Source organism: Lolium perenne, chromosome 2 (assembly GCF_019359855.2).
Source record: "Lolium perenne isolate Kyuss_39 chromosome 2, Kyuss_2.0, whole genome shotgun sequence".
In the NCBI taxonomy this organism is placed as follows: Eukaryota; Viridiplantae; Streptophyta; class Magnoliopsida; order Poales; family Poaceae; genus Lolium; species Lolium perenne.
In genome coordinates, this window is record NC_067245.2 from 283320465 (window position 1) to 283338524 (window position 18060).

An 18060-nucleotide genomic window follows, 5' to 3' on the forward strand; every position below is an offset into this window, starting at 1 on the left:
AGGGCACAGCCAAAGAGTGGGGCGGATGGGAAAAAGCGAACGAGTCGAAAGAAAGCAACTCGGCACGCAAAATGATTAACAAACACATTAAAGTGTGACATAATTAAAGGGCGATAATATTGTCTTACATATGCACCCGGCATCCCGGGGATTTAACGAATTGTCTTGCAAAAGCAACAATCGAAAGACAGGTAGAAGCTAAGCACCGGCTGGACCAGGACCAGCCGGAGGAGCATCAGCAGAGCCGGCTGACCGGATCATCCTCGGGCACGTCGTCCGCCTCCTCATCCTCAGCCTCCTCCTCCTCGTCGTCAGACGGCGGATTCGGGTCCGCGATGAAGATGGACTTGTCGACGAAGTCGGCAATGGCGCAGGCGCGGGCAAGCCGAGCAGTCTTGTTCTCCGCCGGGAGCTTGTCCTCCACGTCGGCGCGCCGGAACTCCAACTGGTCGAGGCTAACCTCGTTATACCAGGAGAGCACAAAAGATAGCGCCATATCGGCTCCGGCGCGCGTGGCCGACTCCTTCCAGTCCAAGAAGCGGTCGGGAGCCCTGTCCAGCCAAGCGATGAGATTGGAGAGATCTTCCGGCAGCGTCTCCGTCGGCCACAGCAGTCGGACCAGCTCCTCCGCCGCCTTCCGCAGCTCCCAGCCAAGCTTGGTGACCGGCTCCACGCGGGCGGCGATGGACGCCAGATAGTCGTCCATGGTGAAGCAGTCGGAGCTCTGCTCCCCAGTGGCCTGCCGGCGATCCTCCCGCGCCCTGCCAACAGCCGCTAACGCCTCCTCCTGCGCCTCAGGGAAGGCCGCTGCATAGAAGAAAAGCATGTCAGAAGCCATCAAAGCCGAAATAAGCTGAAAAATGCAAATTTTCGAAGTCCTAAAGTAAGCCTGGCGGCAGCCGGCAAGATCCGACTGCCCCCAGCCTGAAGATGGAGATTCCGAAGTTCCAAAGTAAGCCTGGCGGCAGCCGGCAAGAACCGACTGCCCCCAGCCCGAAGATGGAGATTTCGAAAGTCAAGTTTCTGCCGCCGGCTGCCAACCTAAGCCGGCAGCCGACGGCCGAAAGCCGGCAAAAGGGAAGGCATAAGACAAAAGACTCACCCGCCAAGCCGCGGTCGAGCGCGCTAAGTTCCCCCAACCACCGCTTGGCGGTGGCCGACAGCTCGTTGGACTTGGTGGTCACCTCTTCTTTGGAGCGAAAGCCGTTGCCGCTCCACCTCCTCCAACCGCTTGCTCAGACCCTCCAGCTTTTCCTCCTGTTCCTTCTTGAGGGCGGCAAGTTCCTTGAGATGGTTAGCCTCAAGAAGGCGCAGCCGTTTCAGCTCCCCGTCAGCCACCTTCAGCTTGGCGGCAGCAGCCCGGTTCGCTTCCTCACTTGTGGCGCATTGAGCGCGGGCAACTCGGAGGTCCGACTCAAGCTGCGGGATCCGGGCGGCCTCAGCTGCAAGCCGGCAAAAATGGGCCGTCAGTAAAAAAGGAAACTCACAGGAAAAGCAAGTCAAAAGAGAGAAGGCCTCACCCTTGACAGCCTCCAGCTCGCGAGCCAAGCCGGCTCGCTCGATCTTGGCCTTGTGGTAGCTAGTCACCACCTTGTTGTACAAGACGGTGCGTCGCTCCGTAACCGCCTGAAAGAAACAATCAGATATCCAGACGAAACCCGGACCGGCTCCAAGCAGCCGGACCATGCCTCGGAGGGCTACCAGGATAATAACAAAATTGCAAAAACAAGAAGACACCTACCTTGTCAGCATCCTCCAGTGTTGCTAGCTGGGCAAGGGCCTCGGCGGCCTTGTTCTTAAGGCTGGCCCGGTAGCCGGAGAAGACCATCTTCATGGGCGCCGCACCAGGCTGTCCCTCCCGGTTGAACACCTCGCAAGAATCCGCCTTGTGCCACGCAGCCTCCATGGTGCCAGCCGAGCCAAGGCTGGAGTCAGAGGCAGACGGCACATGCAGCAGCCGGGCCCCCTTGGCCACATGAAGGCCCTCAGTTGGGCCCGGCGGGCCCTTCGTCCTTACCAGCGCCCGGGAGTCGGCGTCCTTCGAGCGCGCTGGCTCCTCCCTCGCCGGCTCCTTCCGGTCGGCTCCCTCCTCGTCGGCTCCGGCTGGAGGCGGCGCGGTCGGCGATCGGCCCGGTGGGAGCCGTCGCATCCGGCGCTTGAGGCGCTCCTTCCGGGAGCTCTCCGGCACCACGACGTTGGGCGCGGGCCCGCCGACTCCGGTCGAAGGCGGCGCAGCCCCACCAGCTCCAGCTCCAGCCCGCAGATGGCATGCCCTGCCCGGCTCCGGCTGCCTGCTCCACAAACGGGGCGCGGCGCGGGAACATGTCGTCTAGGGTCGGCCGGCGCGCCGATCGACCCTGGTCTCCGCCGCCAGCGCCGCAGAAGCGCGGCGAAGAAGACGCCCCGCGAGAAGGTGGCGTGGCCGCGGCGGCACGTTAGCAGCCGGCGGCGTGCGCGCGCGTGCTGAAGGTTGCGGGGTTGGCTCCCTCCTTTGCCGCTGAAGCGGCGACGTGACGGGAGGAGCCTGCCGAGAGCCGCCTCCCTGGGTAAACTTAATCACGGCCCTAGTTGAACAAGCAAGAAAAGATAAGTACAGAGAGGAAGGAAAGAAAAGGAATCAAACAACAAAGGAAAAAGAACTCACCCGGCTTTCTCCGGGACCTTCTTGGGCGCCAGCCGGCGCTGTTTCTTGGCCCTCGCCTCCGAAGCGGCCGTAGACCCGACGCCGGCCCGCTTCCTCCCCTTCGGCGCAGAAGTCGCCGTGCTCGTAGGCGGCACCGCGCGCAGAGGCACCGCCGGGATGGGCCCCGTGCCGGATTGGGCCGGCTCCGCCTGCTCCTACTCCTGCTCCTGCTCCTGCTCATGCTCAGGCGAGGGCGGCGGGTTATGCTCCCCCTGGCCGCCCTGATCCTGCACCACCGGCAGATCGTCGTCGCCGGCTTGGTCGCCGGCTAGGTCAGCCGGGTCGATGTGATCCGGCGTCCAGACCTTCGTCGCCAAGTCGCCATCCTCGATGCCTTGGCGGGTGAAAAGCTGAAAACAACAAGATAAATATCAAGTCGGCCACGCAGCCGCAAGCCGGAAGACGGCAAAAACGTTAAACTTACCAGTTCAGGCGGCTGCTCCCGGGCCGTAAGGCGGCAGCCCCAATTCCAGTTGTCCGGCATGTTGGCCTTGGTGATGTTGTTCACCCGGTGAGCCACCTGGGACTTGGAGAGCTCCACCTTCGACGTCCGTGTCGGGTCGAGCCGGCCGGACATATGGCCGATCTTGTGGACGCGCCACTGGAGCGGTATGACCCGGCGCGAGATGTAGGTGCAGAGGAGGTCCTCGGCACTCAGCCGGCCCTCCGCGACGCACTCTCCCAGGAAGTCCCACAGGAGGTTCACCTCCGCGTCCGGGTCCGAGGACTTGGGGTTGTTGCCCCAGTTGATCCGGCCGACTGGCGGGGCCGGGTTGTATTCCGGCAGGTTGAGCCGGTCGAAGGCCGGGCTCTCGTTCCGCACATAAAAGAAAGACATCTGCCAATTCTTTACAGAATCGACAGTCGGAATCCGCGGGAAGGACGTACCCGTGCGAGGATAGATGGAGGCGGCGCCGCAGGTCCTCAGGCGGCCTTCGGTCGTCTGCGCCTTGATGTAGAAGAGCCGGCTCCAAAACTCCACGTCCGGCCACAAGCCGGCGTAGCCTTCCATGAAGGCCACGTAGCAGCTGAGGAGGATCATGGCGTTGGCCGGCAGGTGGTGCGGCTGCAGGCCGAAGTGGTCGAGGAACCGGCGGAAGAAGTTGGAAGCCGGCAGACCCAATCCGCGGTCAAGATGCGCGCCGAAGACCACGCGTTCGCCGGGCTCCGGCCGAGGCTCCTTCTCCGCGCCCGGCGCCCTGGTAATCACCCCCGCCGGGATGCGGTGGAGGCGCACGAGCCGGGCAATGTCGTCCTCCTGCATATAGGAACCCTTCCAGGAGCCGCTCGGCTGGGCCATCGAGGACGAAGAAGAAGAGGAGGTCCAGGAGAGGCGGAAGGGCGAAGAAGAGCCGCTCCTCGCCGGAGGAGATCGCGGTGGAGAAGGGCGCGCCGTCGATGCGCGTGGCCCCGTGGCGCCGGATTGGCGGGTTTGCGGCGGCAGCTCGGCGGAAGATCGTCGGGGCAACCGCTCGCTGAGGTTCGCTAGAAGAACGGAAGAGGAATGGCGTCGGAGCAGCGAAGAGCTCGAGTGAAGAGAAGGAGCAAGGCAGGAGCGCGAGGAGGAAGAAAGGGGCAAGTGCCGCCTCGATACCGCCCCCGCGGCATTTATAGACGACCGCGGCGGGCGGTTGGCCTCCAAGTGGCCGACGTGGGCCACGTCTCCGGATTTACTGCGCCGTAACTCCTCCCACGACCGCTACCGTTACCAGAAACGGCCACACCACGTCGCCCACTACCGCACCGGATCCGGAGGGACATTGATGTGACCAGACGAACCGACCGCCAGGCCAGGCGTCAGACCAGTCAAGTCGGGCGCAGGGCCCGAGGCGGCGGAGACTCCGGCGCGCCGCAAGCCGGAGCCGGACGATAAGTTCCATCCGAACCAAAATTCGTCAGCAAGGCGGAGACGCCATCAGATCTTGCGAGAAAGCAAAAACTATACAAGTGTAAGCGGCCGGCTGGGAGCAGCCGGCAGGAGCAACCGGATGAGGCGCGGCCGGCTGAAAGGAAATCCTCGATCGGCCCCTCCAAGTGCCGTCAAATATATTCAAGAAGCCGGAAAACCTGCCTAGGTCCTTCTAAACGCAGGACCTTGCCGGCTTCGGGGCTAATGTCGGGGGGAAGACCCCGGATAGGGCAATGGACGTGGAGCAGCCGGCTGGCCACCGGCCGGCTCGCGGCAAAGGCCGGCTGAGGAGCAGCCGGCTGGCGCCGTGGCCGGCTGGTCCGGAAGCCGGTTGGCTCTAGGTCCTAGTCGGCCTGGCTGCGGCCACCAATGCTGTAGCTGGGCCGGCTTCTACAAGCCATATCCGACTGGGGTTTGTACCTTAGACCGACTCGAGGCTGGCGAGTCTTGCACTGGAAGGAACCGGGTTGGTGATCCGGGTTCCCAAAGTCCACGCTGACTCCATCTTCCGTAAAGCGCGGGGCACTGTGGAGCAATAGTGCCACGCGCCGGACAGGCCGTCAGGGCTTACGACGATCCGTGCGGCTCACGGTGGCTGACGGAGACAGGGACACCTCCTCTCCATACCGCTGACCGTGGCAGTCGGATGGGACAGGCCACGATGCCTCAACCACTCCTGACGTCACCGCCTCGGGAAGGAGCGGAAGCCGGAGCCGGCCAAGCCGGCCAGTAAACTATAGGGTCTTATATGTAAAGTGCCGGTGCCTATATAAGCCGCACTACCCCCTCTCGTGCAGGGGATCGATCATTTATTACTTTCACCCACCTACAGAGCTGCCCTGTGAGAGAGACCATCGTCTCCCTTAGCCTCTCAGGAGCAGCCGGACACAGCTCTAGGAGCACCATTGTATCGTGTGATCATCATATACACTCATAGCAGGAGTAGAGGTTTTACCTCCATCGGAGGGCCTCGAACCTGGGTACGTCGCCGTGTCGCTCGTGCCCATACCCGCATCCGGATACCGCCGTGAGATCCCTCAGGAACCACTTCGATTAGCCACCCTATGGCATATGCCGTGACGATACCACGACAGTTTTCAAAACCAAAGCTCTAGCACAAATATAGCAATCAATGCTTCCCTCTGCGAAGGGCCTTTCTTTTACTTTATGTTGAGTCAGTTTACCTACTTCCTTCCATCTTAGAAGCAAACACTTGTGTCAACTATGCATTGATTCTTATATACTTGCTTATTTGCATTCATCATAATACTTTATGTTGGCAATTATCCATGAGATATGCATGTTGAAAGTTGAAAGCAACTGCTGAAACTTATATCTTCCTTTGTGTTGCTTCGATGCCTTTACTTTGAATTTATTGCTTTATGAGTTAACTCTTATGCAAGGCTTTTGATGCTTGTCTTGAAAGTACTCTTCATGAAAAGTTTTGCTATATGTTATCTATTTGTTAGCAACTATAGATTATTGCCTTGAGTCACTTCATTCATTTCATATGCTTTGTAATAGTATGATCAAGGTTATGTAAGTAGCATGTCACTACAGAAATTATTCTTTTTATCATTTACCTACTCGAGGACGAGTAGGAACTAAGCTTGGGGATGCTGATACGTCTCCAACGTATCCATAATTTCTGATGTTCCATGCTTGTTTTATGACAATACTTACATGTTTTGCTCGCACTTTATAATGTTTTTATGCGTTTTCCGGAACTAACCTATTAACAAGATGCCACAGTGCCAGTTCATGTTTTCTGCTGTTTTTGGTTCCAGAAAGGCTGTTTGGGCAATATTCTCGGAATTCGACGAAACGAAGACCAAACATCATAATTCACCGAGACGGACCAGGACACCGAAGGGGAGTCAGAGGGGAGGCCTGGGGCCCCCACACCATAGGGCCGCGCGGGCCAGCCCCTGGCCGCGCCGGCCTATGGGGAGGGCACCCTGTTGCCCCTCCTGCGCCGCCTCTTCGCCTATATAAGCCCTTTCGACCTAAAAACTCGATACCTTTTGACGAAACTCCAGAAAGACTCCAGGGGCGCCACCGCCATCGCGAAACTCCAATTCGGGGGACAAAAGTCTCTGTTCCGGCACCCTGTCGGGACGGGGAAGTGCCCCCGGAAGCCATATCCATCGACGCCACCGCCTCCATCATGCTCCGTGAGTAGTTCCCCCATGGACTACGGGTTCTAGCAGTAGCTAGTTGGTACTCTCTATCCCATGTACTTCAATACAATGGTCTCATGAGCTGCCTTACATGATTGAGATCCATCTGATGTAATCGGTGTTTTGTTTGTTGGGATCCGATGGATGATACATTATGGTTAGTCTATCTATAAAGTTTGTGAAGTTATTGTTGCTGCAATCTTGTTATGCTTAATGCTTGTCACTAGGGCCCGAGTGGCATGATCTTAGATTTAAGCTCTATAATTGTTGCTTAGATTGTATCTTCAAGTTGTATGCACATGTCTATGTCCGGAACCGAAGGCCCCAAAGTGACAGAAATTGGGACAACCGGAGGGGAAGGCGTAGGTATGAGCATCACATGTTTTCACCGAGTGTTAATGCTTTGCTCCGGTGCTCTATTAAAAGGAGTGCCTTAATATCCAGTAGATTCCCTTGAGGCCCGGCTGCCACCGGCTGGTAGGACAAAAGATGTTGTACAAGTTTCTCATTGCGAGCACGTATGACTATATATGGAAAACATGCCTACATGATTAATGAATTGATGTTCTGTCTTAATGCTTTATCAATCCTATCAATTGCCCAACTGTAATTTGTTCACCCAACACTTGTCACTAGTTATTGGAGAGTTACCACTAGTGTAGATCGCTGGGAACCTCGGTCCATCCCTCATCATCATATACTCGTTCTATATGTCATTGGAAGTAGTATCAACTATTTTCTGGTGCCATCGCCTCTGTGTTATTGCTACTGCTGCCGTGTTACTATTACTATTGCTCTCATATTAATGCTGCTTTCACATCACCCCTGTTACTAGTGCTTTTCCAGGTGCAGCTGAATTGACAACTCAGTTGTTAAGGCTTATAAGTATTCTTTACCTCCCCTTGTGTCGAATCAATAAATTTGGGTTTTACTTCCCTCGAAGACTGCCGCGATCCCCTATACTTGTGGGTTATCAAAGGATCAATCCAAAAGGTGTTTGCATGGAACGCCATGTGGTCATGGTAGTGGTGTTCCAAGTCTTCCGGATAGGTCATGCTCCAAGATGCCCTATAAGATTCTTGAGGAATCACTTCTTCCACGGAGTTGACCACCAAGGCAAGGTTGGACCCTTTTGTCATCCCAATGGCACGATTGCGGGAATCATGAGAGTTTTGCTCAAGCACCTTGAGAGCTTGCATCTCGTGCACGGCTTGTTGAGAGGTGAGAGAGGCATAGCATTCTCTTCCGACAAGAGTCTTGACATCAATAGGCTCAAATGGCATCATGCACTCAATGTACTTCTCCTTGATCCAAGAGTCATCAATGTGAGTGGCTCCAACATTCCGGAAGGAGCCGGCAACGGTGAGAAGTCTTCCATACATGTCTTCATGATCTTCATCCGGAAGCCTCATGAATCCTTCGGCTTTATTCCGAAGAGCATTATACTTGTTCCTTCTTGTGCTCTCACTTCCAATGCAGCTCGCGGCCAAACCATCCCAAGCATCCTTGGCGGTGGTGAAATGCCGAACACGAGACAACTCCTTTGTCCCCACAGCAGTTTGAATCATGTGCAAGGCGGTGTTGTTGAGTTGACTATCAACCGCTTCTCTTCTAGTCAACTTGTCGGGGTTGTAAGGCTTGAAGCCTTCCACGATGATTCTCCAAAGCTCATTGGAGGCACTGCGAACATGAGAGCTAAACTCAAATTGCCAAGTATCGTAATCATTAACGGAAAACTTAGGTGGGTCACCCCGGATGTTTATATGAGGATGGGGAACCGGTATATCGGGTGATTGGAAAGGTGGAGGTACACGATTGTAGCTCTCATCACCACTAGTTCCCCTAGGAGATGCAATGGTAGATTTGATAGTGTTTATGTTATCACCCTCCACGGGTGTGGTAGAGGAGGGTAATACCGAAGCATCACCCACTCCTAACGCATCCGTGGCATTATCCTCTTTGGTGGGAGGCACGGGACGGGGCGGAGCCAAAAGCTCAGAAATCATCTGTCTCATGCAAGCCATTTGAGAATCCATGGATGACCTCAACGAATTGATATCATCCATGGTGACCATCTGAGCCTCCCCATCCTTAGGTCCATCGTCCGGCATACTCTTAGGCGGTTAAGCCCGAAATAAGAGCCGAGGCTCTGATACCAATTGAAAGGATCGTATGCCGCACCTAGAGGGGGGGGGTGAATAGGTGCTAACCAATTTTTAGTTCTTTTTAAATTTAGGCTTGGCACAAAGGTAAATTCTCTAGATATGCAACTAAGTGAATTTACCTATATGACAAGGCAATCAACTAAGCAAGATATAGCTAAGCAATATAAGAGATATAATAGGATAGAGGTAACCGAGAGTGGAGCACGCGATGACACGGAGATGATTCCCGTAGTTCCCTTCCTTTGCAAGAAGGTACGTCTGCGTTTGGAGGAGTGTGGTTGCTACGAAAGCCAAACCAACAGCCACGAAGGCTTCACTCAGATCTCCGGTGAGGAACGCCACGAAGGCCTAGCTCACTTCCACTAAGGGATTTCCTCGAGGCGGAAACCGGGCCTTTACAAGGTTCTTGGGGCACACATCCACAACTGAATTGGAGGCTCCCAAATCTGTAACAATACAACAATCAACAACAACACATCAACACAAATCAACTAGGGAACCAAAAAGGAACACTAGCATGAGATCCCTCAAACAAGAGAGGGGGAAATGAGAAACGCTTCGGTGAGGATGTAGATCGGTGTCTTCTCCTTCGAATCTCCAAAGATCAAGAGATTTGGTTGGGGGGGGGGGGGGGGAAGGAGATCTTGCAAATCTTGTGTTTCTTGAGGTGACTCTAATGGAGGTGGCTTGGCAGATTTCTTGTGCAATGATTGAGCAAGCATCCAAGGTAGAAGAAGGGGGGTATTTATACCCCCCCCCCCCAGAAATTGAGCCGTTGCAGCTTCCGGGGGGCCGGATATTCCGGCCTAAGTAAGGGCCGGATAATCCCCCCCCCCCCCCGCGGATAATCCGGCCTCAGGGACAAAACCATGACAATGTCCGGCCAAATGTCCGGCCCCATACCAGACTTGTTTTTCTCTAGGTCCTTAGCCAAAATCGAGGGGGCCGGATATTTCCCAAATGTCCAGCCCGGATATTCCAGTCTTGGGACAAAACCGGGACAATATCCGGGCAAATGTCCGGCCCCTATACTGACTTGTTTTTCTTCAAATCCTTAGCCAAAAATGGGGGCCGGATATTTCCACAATATCCGACCCGGATTATCCGACCTGATGAACTTTTTGCTGCTTCCATTTGACAGAACTGATCACATCCAACACACATGAAAATGTATCTATATAATCCCTGTACCACTTAAACAAACATTAGTGTATCACATACATTGACATCAAACACACAAAACATAATGTGAGAGATGTTCTTTCAGGTGTGCACATCCTCATTTATTCGAGATGAATTTATAATGACATTTTAATCATCTTGCCCTGGAATGCACCTGACTGATATTTGACAGTACCAGATCTTTGAATAAATATTGCAGCTTTTCTGAAATAGTAAAATTGAGAGCCTAATAGACATATCTAATACTTGAAACTTAAATACGCGCAAACATGCACACCTTCGAACTCCAAATTAACTCCAAATGTCCGACGCTCACACCCCGAAGTAACATTTCTCGTATAGAAAACCATGTGAGAGCAAGGTGGGATGGCTGCTTCTTTTCATTGAATGCTACTCCGTATCAAGCAATTTTTTCCATGTCAAATCTCATTTTATTTTTATTTCCTAAACAATTAGATCGATCTACCCTTATGTGCTATTATTATAGAAGTCATATGGTTAGACTGTAGATCTTTCCAATGGCTGTGAATTTATGCCTTGTGTGACTTGGTAGGTCCATGTTTGATAAAAAAATATTTCTTTTGTTTGATTTAATTGGTTGTGTTTATAACTCCGGTAACTTTATGTTCTCAATCTTAAGAAATTATTGTGGAAACTTGCTAGACTTCCACAACTCTGAGGAAGGAGTGCAATCTTAGTCATGGGCTATGAAAATGAGTGACTATGTCGATTCTGCTTTTCTAATGTTGCTCTTGGCCATTGGCCAATACCGTTTGATTCCCTATATACACTCTTTCTTTGCGTAGCAATTTTTTTTCTTCAAGACTATTTTTTGGATTCCACAATAAATAATTGACAGCTTTATGAATTGCCATCAGGTTTGATTCAATTGGTTGTTGTAGTGAACTATTACTGTTGTTTATTTATTTTTGTTGTGGCAGCATATGAGGAGAGGGTCAGGTAGACAGGTAGACAGTGAGGAACAACAAGAATGAGAGAATATTATCACTACTACTAAAGATCCACATATTGTGTGTGAAAAAAATCTTTTCTTGGTGGATGCTTGTCGTGTAACTACTGATTGGGATTGTCTCACATCTTCTATCCAGATAATTTTTGCGCAGCTGTTTGACTCATTTTTTAAGGTACAAAATTAAATGATGATGGTTCCTCCTTTTTTTGACCAAGATCTGAAATATTTTGAACTGACAATTCGAACCATGAAATGTGAAATATGCATCTTCATTCATTGACCCCCTTGTGAATATGTAGTTGTAATGTTTTTGGGTGTCAGTTTAGCTTGGGTGAATTTTATGATTAATAGCCGGCAATCAACAAAGACAGCGGTGATGGAATTTTAATGGTAGGTAGCTTGAGATCGATAAGGAGAACGGGGTGATGGGATTCATTTTGAAACTAGATAGGTTGGGTTGACGATGAGGATGTGGAGATGGCAGTCCTGCTGAAAGTAGATAAGCTATGTAGGCCATGATAACGCATTGGCACTCAACAACGCATGACATGGTCAAAATTAACCGACTACGATGCATCTCATTCAATCTTTTTTAATATATAAATATGTGTGTCTTTAGTTTTATAATATTTACTTTAGGTCTTTCTTCCCATAAACATTAGCAGGACACATTGTTATTTACTTGTCATCCATGCAAAAAAAAAATCGTTTGATACAAGTGTTGGACTCACTTGTTGGAATGAGTTGGAGTGACCTCACTCATCTGCAAAGTGTGTATCAAATTTTATTTTCTCTTGACATTGTGTTCGCCTCAATATCTAATATCTTTTTCTCATATAAAAGTTGCAAGGGCTTGAGAATAATCTTAAAACACATGTGAAATGAAGAACTTTGACAAACATGAAGAAAATATCCCAAACGTTGTACGTCAATATCTAAGGAATCGAAGAGTAAATATTTTTAATAGAAAATAATTAGTTGAGTGTTTATTTCATATTTTAAGATGCAAACTATATCGATTATCAAAATATACTTCAAGCAAGGTAAAATTTTATGGGGTTTGCTATATACTATATTTGGTTTTTTCATACACATGAATTTATATATGTATTGCAATGATATGCTGCGAGAAAACATAGAAGCCGTAGCAACGCACGGGCATTCAACTAGTAATTCTAACATGTATAACTCAGATCGGGGTGCAAGATACACTACACAAAGGTTCGGGTGACAGAACATATACCAAAATTGATGATTCTAAAAAAACAAAATTGATAATGGAAATATTTTTAGATGGACTAACCCTAGCCCTACGTCGCCAAACCGAACCCTAGGTATATTCGCATGAAGACCTACTAGGCGGCGTGTGCGGTGCTCACTATAGGACCAACACGTCGTAGTTGGAGCGGGAATGCGGCGGATGCACGAAGCCGTGCTAGATGTGGAAGCTTTTGAGAAACACCCTCTGGTTGTGTCATGCCCCCCCCCCCCCCCCCCCCCCCCCCGCCTCCTTGGTGCGGCGACGCAATGTCACGTTCCGAAGGTTCTCTCTCGTCGCATCCCTTGCGTCCACGCAGGTGTACAACGGATCCGAACATACAACATAGATTGAACTCTAGGAACATCATGTTCTGAACGAGCTCCCAGCCGGGGTCGCGCCATGCCCCCGGGTAGCTCCGGGATTGGGCACCACGGGCATGCGCCTGTCGCGAATGCCATGGCTCCACGGCCCGTGCAGGCGGAACTAGCAGCGCAGGTGGCGGGGCACAGGATCCATCCACCTCCACATTGTTCACCCTTGCCGGGAACACCATGGGTGGCTTCTCCGCGCGCGCAACTTTGATGGCGTCAAAATAGTCCCACGCCGGGAAGGCTATCATCCGCCACGATAGGGCCCCGCGGGCCCACACCTAGCACGATCTATGGCAGCGCAGGATTTCGCCTCCTCCTCGGTTGGACGACTACACTGGCGATGACCACATCCGGTGTTGAATGCCATCGCGCCGTTGATTGCTCGCTGGGGGTTAGAGAATTGGAAGAGCAAGAGATATAGATCGTGGCGGAGCGGTGTGGCATTGGAACCCTAAATTAGTCGTGGCAGATGATATATAGCGGCTAGCCGGGGTTCTATCGGATACGATGGATAAATGTTTCTGGGTCGGGGCGTCTTCCAATATCTACATGGGCCACAACAACTGGAAAATGGCCGAAGTTTTCCGGTTCCGTCCCATTTGCGGTATGTGTTAAAGTTGTTGCAAGTATTTTTTTTCTTTATGGAACGGATTTTTTTTATAATAGACGCTTTATTACTTATGAAAATCAATTACACTCAATCTCTGCATAGATAAGATGCACACAGCCATTCAAAAAAACTAAGCAAAGGAATTTGCTTTCGGCGTCAGCCGTCTGGGATTCCTGATGAACCCAGGACAGGCCCTCCAACATTGTATAGGCGAGTATATCCTTGCTCTTAGATCAAATCTCTCAAGAATCAATGAGAAAGTACACACCAAATCGTTGCAACGAATCAATCAAATAATTTTGACATTGTCGGCCAGTCCAGCTTGCACAGCATCTTGCAGTACCGTGGTACATGCACCTGCATTTTTGTCGGAAGACGAGTTGACAACAGTCATTAACGAGTAAATGGCAGCCGGCCATCACATGAGAATTACATTATAACTTACAAAAAAAAGATAGCAAAGCCGCTGTAAACAAACTGTCAAACTTTGTCGAAAATAAATAAACTGTCGAACAGCAGAGACAAAGGCAAGAATACGAATCAGATATGTCAGGAAAGACCAAGTGCTCACAGGGGAATACATTCTTTAAAAAAGGGGATTAGAGGGGAATCGGCTTGTTTACTTGTTCAGGCAGGCCAAATGTATAGTATAGTACAATCCAGGCCTGCAAACCACTCGAATAAATTATTTGCCTTCAAGGAAAACCGCTCAATAGTTTACTTCTGGCAAAACAATGACAAGATAACTCCAGCCAAAAGTACGCGCCTCGTTGCTTCCGTAGCATCTCAATATTTGAGATTCCGATTGAAGATTGAGAACCGTGTTGAGTTCTCATACCTGACTTGCCTATAAATACAGTTAGCCAGTTGTACACACAAGTAACAAACTGAACTGCTTGAGCTGCTTGGTTGCCACTTCTCACAGTTCATCAGCACCGGTGAAGGAAGAGCGATGAGGAAAAGCCAGAGTCACGAGTTCGAGGCCGATGTTCCCGCCGCCGAGCTGTGGGAAGTCTACGGCACGCTCCTTGCGGCGGAGCTGTTGCCTAAATTGCTCCCGCAAGTCCTCGCAAAGGTCGAGCTCGTGAGCGGCGATGGGGGCGTCGGCACCATCTTGGAGCTGACGTTTCCTCCTGGTGAGATTCTCAAACCACAATTCAATCCTGACGTTGATGGGTACATATTGACAGAGGAATTGTTTGTTGCTTGCTAGGAATTCCTGGCCTGGAGAGTTACAAGGAGAAGTTTATCACAGTTGACAACGAAAAATTCATCAAGGAGGCAGAAACAATCGACGGGGACATACTCAAGCTCGGGTTCCTCTATTACATGGTCAGGTTCGAGATCGTTGCGAAAGGACCCACATCTTCAGTGATAAAATCGACTATTCAGTATGAGATCGATGAAGCGCACCCGGAGCTTGAAGCCATGGTCAGTACTGCACCTTTGGCTGCAACTGCTGAGAAATTTGCAGGGTATGTCAAGGAGCAGAAGATCGCTCAGAGCAGTTCCTGAAATATCTCACAGCGAAATGTATCAGTATTTCAACAGAAATAAATTGCTCATTCCACCATTTTGGGTATTTTCCTTGCACAGACATTCTGTACCAGCGAATTTTTTTGAGGTCCATGTACCTCAACTTTGTTTTGATAATGAAGCTGGGAATAACCTTTTTTGATTAGAAATGTACTTTAACTTTCATGATGTATCATCACATACTTGGAAAAGATTCTCACGCATAGGCATTCTGTGGTTACGGCCAGTTAAGCCACATAAAGACAACATATAGCTCAGATTGATGGCGACATAGCATCTTACGTTGGTTATATCATATTAACGCCAGTCTCTGAACGTAAGTGGTCTATCCACACTGGTCATGTTGTAGGGGTGACATCTCAGTCTGTCAGCCCCATATTTTCAGTATGCAATGACCTATAATTACACAAACAAATTCTATGTACTACCGAGCAATGAGAGAGGTTAGTGTGCAACCTTGGTAAGTCGCACATAACTCGCAGGATCACATAAGGACCTGCCCCTTCCGTGATAAGATCGACTATTGAATATGAAATCGATGAAGCGCACCCCGAGCTTGATTGGCTGCAACTGCTGAGAAATATGCAGGCTGTGTTAAGGAGCAGAAGATCGCTCAGAGCAGTTCCTGAAATATCTCACAGCGAACAGTATCAATACATCAACAGAAATAAATTGCTGATTCCACGTTTGTGTATTTTCCTTGCACCGAGCCAGATCAAACTAATTAATCATGAAACACGTTTGTTTTACCATATGAATATCGCCCCAAATTGATACAGGGATATTTTGAGATCCATGTGTTAGGTCTAAATCCTCATGTGTGGCACAAGATCGTGAAAAGCAGCAGCTAGAACATCTAATGAACATTAACAGAGAGGGTAGAGATCATCATTACGAATTCCTGGAGATGCCATCGTCGCCGACTCGTTGCAGGCGTGAAGCAGAGAGGTTGTGGACGAAGCAGATGATCCGGAGATCCTCCTGACCCCCTCCGGTCTCCAGCGGCACTGCCCTGGCACCGGTGGAGTGTAGTTTGATCGTCACGTCGCTACTGTTTCTCCCTAGATCGGTAGGGCTTATGGAAACATGGGGAAGCAGGTGGCTTGATAGTGAACGAGGTCAATCCGATCGCTGCTAGGCTTCCCCCTTTTATATGGTGCAGGTGATAGGGGACCAAATCATCGAGTTGGTTTTGTTGCCCTTGATCAGGGCGCGTCAGATGCGTACGAGGTGGTCACGAACGTTGGTTTGTGGGCCTCCTCCTTATCATTAGTTTGAATGACTCATTCTGCCTTTTGTTCTCCATTAAACCTGACAGGTCAACCAACATTCTCCCCTTGATCGTTAGGTTTAACATCATTTGTCCATTCTTCATAGGAATAATAGACCAAAGTGAGGTGTTGCAACAACCAATAAAATGCTATTGAACATCAACACTTATGGCATGCTAGCCTATCTCGAAATGGATAACATTTTACTTATTGGGAGTGGTTTTCATAGTGGTCCCATTATTCAAGAATTATAAGGCTTTCAGTAATACCATTCCGGCAACATGCTCACGAAAAATACTAGGTGGTAAGCCTTTTGTTAGCGGATCCGCAAGCATACGAGTCATACTTATATGCTTAACATTAGTTGTTTGATCCTGGATTCTATGCTTCACAGCATGATACTTAATGTCAATGTGCTTGGTAGCATCACTTGACTTGTTGTTATTCGCATAAAAAACTACGGGTTCATTATCACAGTATAATAGAAGTGGTCTTGAAATGATGTCGACCACTTTAAGTCGGGGAATAAAATTCTTTAACCATACAGCATGTCCAGTGGTCTCATAGCATGCAATAAACTCTCCTTGCATTGTAGATGAAGAAACTATCGTTCGTTTGGAGCTTTTCCATGACATAGCCCCCCTCCCCCCCCCCCCCCCCCAAACAGGTGTGAATATGAAACCTGACGTGGATTTCTTACTACCACACAACCGGCATAATCGAAATCTGAATAACCAACAACTTCTAGGTTATCGGACCTTCTGTATGTAAGCCTGTAACCTTTTGTTTCTTGCATATAGTGCAAGACTTTGTTTGCGGCCTTCTAGTGATCTAGTCCTAGATTTGATTGGAATCTACCAAGCATCCCGGCTACAAAAGACAAGTCGGGGCGTTGATGCATGTAAAATGTATACATGAACTTTGTCCTTTATCATATTGACTTTCCACATATTTGCAACATATATGGTGATAATACCATGTTTTACATTGATTTTTGGGTATTTATCAATGATCCCCTTTATTTGGGTTATAACACTGCAGAACTAGAAAATCCCGTTTTGTGTATTTTTTACTTTCAGAGACCTATATAGAGTCAAATTGACCTGGAATTTTTGGAGCGTCACTTTTTCATCGGGAGAATCACCATGGGCCCTAGAAGCACACCTGGAGAGGCCTGAGGGCTGAAAGAGGCAGGTGGCACGCCCAGTAAGTTAGGGCGCGCCACCCCCTCTTTCAGCCATCGATCGTATGTTTGCCCTGATTCTTTCGCCCACGCCCACCAACGTATTTTGCCCTAAAACGACTATATATATGACCCCGGATAGTTCTCGGGAGGAGCGCGCCACATAAACACAGAAACATGAAAACGGAGACTGCTGCAGAGAAGATTGGAGTGGGAAACTCCACCAGGATCACATCCGGAGAGATCTCCACCTCCTCCAACGTCTTCATTATTATCACCATGACAAAGAGGGAGTAGTACACCTCTGGAATACGGGTTTGTGGCAGTAGCTTGATCTATTTCTCTCGTGTTCTTCATAGTTCTTAGTGCCATATGAGCTGCCTATCATGATTATGATCATATTTGGAATGTCTATGTGGTAGATCCTTATTCTATGATATTGTTTTATGAGATCTGATCATATTATATTGTGAGATGTATTGATAGATGCATATTATGTACCCTGCTCTTAAGTATTTGTTCTGATCAAACATATGTGTAATAGCGTGTGTTGGGTGATGTGTGTATTAGATGGAGTAGCATGGGTTTAGTGATTGGATAGTGACAATATGTTCAAGATCTATTATGGCTTTATCATTCTTTTGCTACCTCACTAGGTATAAAGTGAATGCATGTGCTATGTTCGTCACGTGACAATAGTGATGATCTTGTTTATTCATGGTCGCATAATTGATAT

At 49.7% G+C, this 18060-nt stretch overlaps 2 protein-coding genes across 2 annotated transcripts; one reads left to right on the forward strand and one right to left on the reverse strand.

The window, feature by feature from the left end:
- Positions 1-235: 235 nt before the first annotated feature.
- Positions 236-2001, reverse strand: LOC139835826 (uncharacterized). Its single transcript, XM_071825694.1, has 4 exons — positions 1521-2001; positions 1219-1442; positions 1103-1184; positions 236-807 (listed from the first exon to the last, which is right to left on the reverse strand). The coding sequence occupies exons 1-4, from the start codon at positions 1684-1686 to the stop codon at positions 236-238; spliced, it is 1044 nt and encodes a 347-aa protein (XP_071681795.1). The 5' UTR covers positions 1687-2001.
- Positions 2002-14094: 12093 nt separating this feature from the next.
- LOC127336582 (norbelladine synthase) lies at positions 14095-14907 on the forward strand. The gene is made up of 2 exons (XM_051363411.2): positions 14095-14470; positions 14548-14907. Exons 1-2 carry the CDS (start codon positions 14287-14289, stop codon positions 14847-14849), a joined length of 486 nt encoding a protein of 161 aa, XP_051219371.1. The 5' UTR covers positions 14095-14286; the 3' UTR covers positions 14850-14907.
- The last annotated feature ends 3153 nt before the right edge of the window (positions 14908-18060 follow it).